General features: G+C 50.3%; 1 protein-coding gene across 1 annotated transcript in view; it reads left to right on the plus strand.

Annotated features, from left to right (window-relative positions):
* The window catches only part of REXO1 (RNA exonuclease 1 homolog), a 50,108-nt gene that overhangs the window by 29,806 nt on the left and 12,948 nt on the right, over positions 1-7,354 (plus strand). The window contains 5 exon segments of the mRNA XM_057386677.1: positions 5-118; positions 1,194-1,307; positions 3,184-3,321; positions 5,235-5,348; positions 6,175-6,248. Coding sequence (XP_057242660.1) covers positions 5-118; positions 1,194-1,307; positions 3,184-3,321; positions 5,235-5,348; positions 6,175-6,248 — 554 coding nt within the window.

The following is a 7,354-nucleotide window of genomic DNA, read 5'->3' on the forward strand; positions in this document are numbered from 1 at the left end:
GCAGAGGAGAAGGTGGCCTACGAGCGCAGCACCAGCCGCAACATCTACCTGAACGTGGCCGTGAACACCCTGAAGAAGCTCCGCAGCCTCGTGCCCAACTCCCCCCCCAGCACCCACAGTAGGTACCTGAGCCCWGCTGGGACCTCAAACCACCCAGAGAAAGTTGTTGAAAAGCCAGAACCCATTTCTCTTTAGCATTGTGCTGAAAGGCAAACAGCTCCAGTTTAGCTTTTTATAGCCTGGTGAGCTTTAATGGGCCTTCAAGAGGCAGGTCCTGCGATGCTTTGTTGGCTCTCTCTGGCTAAATGGAGATAATGCTGCGCGGGTTTTTTGTTTTTTTTTTAGCACAAGTTCTTTCAAATGAAAAGCCCTGCTAATGGAGTAACTTTCACATGATGCCTTCAAAGTGATAGACTCGTCCATCACCACAGAAATCTGTTACACACATTAAGCTTCAAGAGAGAAACGAAGAGGGTTAAGACATTTCATTATTGGCTCTCGAGAGGGTACATTAAACAATCAATTTGTGCTGTTCTTGTGAATTTTTTTTTTTTCCCTGGTCTCTTCCCTTTTCTCCCCTCTGTCTTCATTACGTTCCTGGCCATTAGGCAGAGCAGCTGAACTTGGAGGCTGGCCTTTAGGAGAGGGCTGCCAGTTAATGATTAGTAAAAAGCCCCTCTCTGCCATTATCTGATGTGCTGAGCATATTCTGGAGCTCTGAAGCTCCTTTCTGAGAGAAGTTGAAAGATTCTGTGTGAGAGGCTGCCCTGCAGGGCCCYAACAACAAAGCTGCTCCTGGGGGTGGGTGATGCCCCCACACAGCACTTGAAGGGGTCAAGTTGTTTCTGTGCTGGCTCCTCTCTTGCTTTTGGTCAGTGTGAGGGCTCACTGTGCAGAGTGAGCAGGGAGAGCTGCAGGTTTTTAGCAGAACTTTAAAAGTGTCTTTGTTGCCCTTAAAACTGCTGTGGGCTGACAGTGTGAACTGAAAACTCTGTGTGGTGCTGGAATGGAAATGCTGGGCCAGCACCTGGCACACAGCACCTGGCACTTTGCATTTCTGGAGCAAAATAAGAGTTCAAGAGGATAAACACAGTCCTCCTCTTGCCCACGTGCAGTGCCCCAAACTGGAACTGAAGTTGCTCACTGGGTGTCTAATCTCTTTGTCCCCTTTTGCTGTTCCCTTCTCATTGCAGAGACCAGTAACAAGAAGGTGGTGTCTCAYGAAGCTGTGCTGGGAGGGAAGCTTGCTGCCAAGACCAGCTTCACTCTGAACCGCTCAGGGAGCCTGAGAGCCGAGGATCTGACAGGTCAGACCCTGCTCCTGCTGGGCTGTGACTTGTCAGGGTGGGGATGGAGGGATGACAGTGGTTGGGGGGGAGCAAAATTGGGCTGGTGCATTCACATCGAGTCCTGGGAGCACTTTGGGCACCACRAGATCAGGAGGATCTAAAGCTGTTGGAGAGTGGCCAAAGGAGGGACACAGAGCTGGGGAAGGGTCTGAGGAGCRGCTCAGGGCTCTTGGCTTGTTCAGCTGGAGCAGAGGAGACTGAGGGGAGACTCCTCRGGGGCTGCAGCTCCTCCCGAGGGGAGGCGGAGGGGCAGGGGCTGAGCTCTGCTCTGGGACAGGACCAGGAGCCCAGGGAATGGCTGGAGCTGTGTCAGGGCTTGGGATGGATCTCAGGGAAAGGTTCTTCTGTCCCCAGAGGGTGCTGGCACTGCCCAGGCTCCCCAGGGAATGGTCCCGGCCCCGAGGCTGCCAGAGCTGCAGGAGCGTTTGGACAGCGCTGCCAGGGATGAACAGGGTGGGGATTTTGGGGTGTCTGGGCAGGGCCAGGGGCTGGAATGGTGATCCCTGAGGGTCCCTTCCCACTCAGGACATTCCAGAATTCCATGTTCTGCAGTGCTGGGATTTCTCTGTGGGCAGTGGTAGCAGTCATTACCTGTCTGCAGCACAGAGTCCCTCAGGACAGTGACACCACTGACCAGTGCCCTCCTTCAATCCTCGCTGAGGCTGGGAGGTCACTGCTGCAGCCTGCCTGCCTTTGATGGAGCATCAATAACCATTCAGAGCTGCCCCTTGTGCTTTGGGCATTATTTTACTTTAACTTTCTTGCCCTGAAGCTGTTCTTTCCAACGTGCCTGTCAGATTAAAAGGCAAACTTTAAAAATTGCCCTCTCTGCAGGGCTCGGCTTCACTTCCACCAATGTCACAGTAAGGTCATATCGTAGCCAAAGGGTTGTGCCACGAGCATTTTTCATGTGGGCTCCAATCAGTTATGGGTATTTTGGTTGCCAAGAGATGTAGGCAAATTGTGGAGGAGATCAGAGAAGAGACAGGGAGGCCACAGAGCAGAAGGAATTGACATGGAGAAAGCTTAAAAGGGCCAGTATAGCTCAGCTAAGCAACATCAAAGGGCACCCAGCAATATTGGAAGGGTTTAGCAGCCAAAGGAGATATCGAGCAGAGTRCAAGAAGTTGTAATTATTCTGTGAAATGAAACGAGGAGCCTGAAATCAGCAGCAGGAAGAAGCTTCTGGTAATGAAGTTTTTAGGGAGCTGTGGGTGGCCTTTGAGGGGTGTTTGAGGGCTGTGTTACCAATTATCAGCTATAGCTGATTAACATTAATATGGGAGAAGTCTCACATTCAGTGACAGGACACAGGGAATGGCTTGCCAGTGCCAGAGGGCAGGGATGGATGGGATATTGGGAAGGAATTGTTCCCTGGGAGGGTGGGGAGGCCCTGGCACAGGGTGCCCAGAGCAGCTGTGGCTGCCCCTGGATCCCTGGCAGTGCCCAAGGCCAGGCTGGACATTGGGGCTGGGAGCAGCCTGGGACAGTGGGAGGTGTCCCTGCCATGGCAGRGGTKGGATGAGATGATCTCCAACCCAAATTATTCCATGGTTCTATCAGTCACAAAAAGGCTGCAGATGGGCCCTTTGAAGGAACTCTATTCCAGCTGCTCTTTCCAGACCTGCTGCTGCTTGTTCAAGGAATTTCAAAATCACCTTGTGCACTAATGCCCGGATTTTAAAAATGACCACCCAACACCTGTCCATCCTGGGCTGAGGCAGTGGAGGCAAACCCCATAGATTTGGGGCAGTTTATCCAGCCAGGACTCTATAAAACCAGAGAAGCAGCCAGTGCTGGAGTGATGTGATGTGAGCACTGTGTTTGTGTGCAGGAGCTGCTCTGTACCGGCGCCTCAAGGAGTACCTGATGAGTGAGGAGCAGCTCAAGGAGAACGGTTACCCAATGCCTCACCCTGACAAGGCCGGTCGTGCTGTGCTTTTCACCGCTGATGAGAAGAAAGTGACTGACTGTAAGTTCTGCTGGCTCTCCCTGCTGCAGCATTTGGGTTTGTCCTGCTCTGTGTGAAGGTCTCACTGTGGAAATCCCGTTGTGACCAGTGCTGCATTCCTCATGCAGAGTTTCCTCAGCTTGCACATAATGAAAACGTTGGTTTTGACCCAGAACAGTCTGTGAGGCTGAAGGAGATTTCTAATTCTCAAGTAACAAGTGACAGGATAAGAAGAAACAACCTCAAGTCCAGCCAGGGGAGGTTTAGATTGGATATTGGGGAAAATTTCTTTACTGAAAGGGTTGTRAAGCATTGATGGAGCCACCATCCCTGTAAATATTCCAAAAATGTGTGGCCTGTGGCACTTGGGAATGTGGGTTAGCTGTGACCATGGTGGTGCTGCTGATGGTTGGATTTGATCTTGCAGGTCTTTTCCAGCCTTAGCAATTCCATGATTCTGTGCTGCCAGATTGAGCAGGATGGAAAGCTGCTCCTGCTCTGCACCTGCTCACCATCCCCACTCCCAGGGGCAGGATTTATTTCTGTCTCTGTGCCTGTGAGCTGCTGTTGTGGTGGGATCAGGACTGACCCTGGGCTGGGCTGGTTCTGCAGTGGCTCTGCTGCTCTGGATTGCAGAGTTTTCTGTGTTGGATCTTGAGGCAGTGCTGGGCCAAATAGTTCCCAAAAGCCCTTTTTGCAGCTGGACAAAATGATCCTAAAATCASAGAGTGGTTTGGATTGGAAGGGTCTTCAAAGCCTGTCTCATTCCACCTCCTGGAGCACTCTCCGTCAGTCCAGGTTGCTCCAAGCCCTGTCCAACCTGGCTTTGATCCCACAGATTTCCTCCTCTGAATTTTCTGAACTCACAGCAGGATTTCTGCTCCTCACACCCTGACTAAAGCAGGCTGTGCTGCAGCAGYGATAAAACCCAGGCTGGGGATTGCTTTTGAGGTGCTTTGCCACGCTCCCCTGAGCATCTGTGTGGAGAGACCTCACTAAAGTGTGTTAAGTGCTCATCCATGTTAACACCTTGTGCCTACATTTGTCCTGTGGTTGCTGAAGCAACCTGGGCAAAAGCTCTCTTGCATTAACACTGTCAAGTGCTGTGTTTGTGAGAGCCCTTTTTTTCTGGGGAACCAGTCACCTCCTTTATATGATCCTGGTCCTGCTTCTGTGTCTGTAGTTTCCTGCAGATGTTGCATGATCTTTGAATTTCTCCTAATTTAACTAAAGCTGTTGCAGGTTTCTTAATGCTGTGACCAGTGAGGCTGGGGATGTGCAAACAGCTTAAATGCTCCATGGAACTCATGGAATTGTGTGGAGATCAGAAGAATGGAGAGTCAGCTACTTCCCAGTGGTTTTTTGCATTTCTCTGCCCCAAATTTTGGGCAGCTGGCAGGAGGGAGCAGTCCCAAACTGCCTCCTTGCTGGGCCAGGCCCTGCTCTGAGAATCCTTACAGAAAAGCTGTGCCCTGGGAGAGCTGAAATGTCATTTGCAAGTGACAAGGTGCAGAGCCCCTGGAAACCAGGTTTCATTAGCTCTGGTGTCCAAAGAATGACTTATTTATCCTGTTTCTTAAAATAACTGTGTTAGACTCCAACATAATTTGCTGTGGACGGAGAAACAATGCAGCAAACGCTGATGGAACTGTGGAACTGCACCAAAACCTCTGGAGAGCCTTTGTGTTTCATCTGGGAAGTGTTTGTGGACAGGACTGTGTTTTCAGAGGGTTTGCTGTGCTTTTGTAGGAGTTTGGAACAACATTTGGGATCCTTTTTGACAGAAAATGTCCTTTAACAGCATTTTTGGGGCTGSAGCGGTCATGATTTGGGGCTGGAGCGGTCGTGATTTGGGGCTGGAGCTTTGCTTTGGCCAGGTGAAGCAGGTGAGGGCTTTGCAGTGACCTGGCTGTTGTTTTTCCCCTGTCCCCAAGCCTCGTGCAGGATCTGCTGTCGCTGTGGCACCGAGTACATGGTGTCAGCCTCGGGGAGCTGCATCCGCAAGGAGGAGTGCGTCCATCACTGGGGGCGGCTGCGCAAGCAGAGAGGTATGGCCCTGCTGGGGGGTTTGGCCCGTGCTGCCTGTGCTCCTGCTCCAAACTCACAGTGATCCTCGGGTTTGGGTTTCATTTGGAGCTTCTGACACTCCCAGGTGGTGCCAGATCCTGGGACTGTGGCTGAAATGGCCTCACAAAGGGTTTGGAGCTTTCCAAATGGGGCACTGCAGAAGAACTGCTCTCAAACTTTGTTCAAAAAAGTACAAGGAAAATCCAACCTCTTGTGCCTTTTGGAAAAAAAAATCAGCATTTTCCTGTGCTGCCTGTGCTCCTGCTCCAAACTCACAGTGATCCTCGGGTTTGGGTTTAATTTTGGAGCTTCTGACACTCCCAGGTGGTGCCAGATCCTGGGCCTGTGGCTGAAATGGCCTCGCAAAGGGTTTGGAGCTCTCCAAATGTGGCACTGCAGAAGGACTGCTCTCAAATTTTGTTAAAAAAGTACAAGGAAAATCCAAACCTTCCTGTGCCTTTTGGAAAAAATCAGCATTTTCAGAGGCTGAGTGAGGGGAGTGCTACAGGTCACTCCCAGGAGAGTTTACTGATCTTGGCTGAATTCATTTGCAGCAAGACACTAACCTAGTTTGAGCTCTGCTCTGGTTTTCCATCCGAGTGTCTKAGTGGCTTCTGRAGTTTCTCTGGCTCACTACCAGAGRCTTAAACTCTTCAGATTGCTGCCTGTGCATCCCCAGTTATTTTCCCCCCGAGTTTGACACGTTATTGTTGTCCTCATCCAGGGGATTTGCACGTGAGAGCTGAAGTTCAGGTCTCTTGTTAACAAGACCCTTCTCCTTGACCCTTCACTTTTTTCCTCTTTCAGTGCCAGGTGGGTGGGAAACCCACTACAGCTGCTGCTCCGGAGCTGTGGGGTCACCAGGCTGCCAGGTTGCTAAAGTAAGTGATGGAACAACACCTTTCCATTCTCAGTGACATTTGTGCTCTGCTCACAGCTGGGAAATCCTTGCTGAAGTCTTTAGTGGCTTCCCTTAAGAGGGGAACCAGGTKCTGCTTAATTTTTTTTTGCTTGGCAAAGGTAGGAAAATCCAGGATTTGACACTGCTTGGAGGGAGGTTGGGTGCATTTATCCTGAGCTGCCCAGCTCATCTACTTGGGGGACATAGAAAAGCGTCTGTTCTTTAGTGAATCTCAAAAGAAGTGAGAAATAAGGGATTTTCTTTTAAGGAACAGTCGCAGAGCTTTGGTAACAGTGGGCCAACCCTATTTTTCCTAGGATTTTTCCTAGGATTTTTCCTATCTTTTCTGTTCCCAGGTTCTCATGCTGAGCTTTGTCCTGGTGGACAAATCTTTTCTTAATTTCCTGTTTGCTGCCTGTCCTCTGTTGTAATGAGGGGAGCCTGTGTAACTCACAAATACCACAAAATTTCTCTTTTTGGAGGAGCCCAGCACTAGAAAAAAAGAAKAAAAAATAAAAACYCTGCTCAGATGTGGAGTTTTGGCCTTAGSAAACAGAACACTGGGGTACCTTTGCACAGGTGTTTTTTTTCTTCCTTAGGCAGCAGCAGGAGGCCTGAGCTCCCAGCCTGGCATCCCCAGTCCCCTCAATCCACAGCCTGAAGGGAGAGGTTTCTCTTGTGCCTTTCCCTCAGGTCTCTGGGGATGCTGCTTGTCACTTGTTTCAGTGACATTTTTATATGTRGCAGCTGCCACCAGGGGAGAACAAAAAGCTTGAGTTAGAAGGGGAATCCTGGGGCAAAATTTAATGTTTGTTACAACAGGAGGAGTTGTCTGGGCACCATAAAAACCTTTCCTGCACAGTTGAGTTGGTATCAGGCTGTTGCTTCTCTTTCTTTTCCACATGAATTTGGTGATTTTTTAAAATCAGCTGCTCTGGGCACCCTGTGCCAGGGCCTCCCCACCCTYCCAGGGAACAATTCCTTCCCAATATCCCATCCCTGTCCTCTGGCAGGGGGAAGCCATTCCACTYCATACCAGTATAAAAAGTCCCTCTCCCTCCTTTTAATAAGTCTGTGGAGCTGTGA

The sequence above is a fragment of the Malurus melanocephalus genome, unplaced genomic scaffold (assembly GCF_030028575.1).
Source record: "Malurus melanocephalus ecotype Western Australia unplaced genomic scaffold, MMel_1.1 scaffold_1029, whole genome shotgun sequence".
Classification (NCBI taxonomy): Eukaryota; Metazoa; Chordata; class Aves; order Passeriformes; family Maluridae; genus Malurus; species Malurus melanocephalus.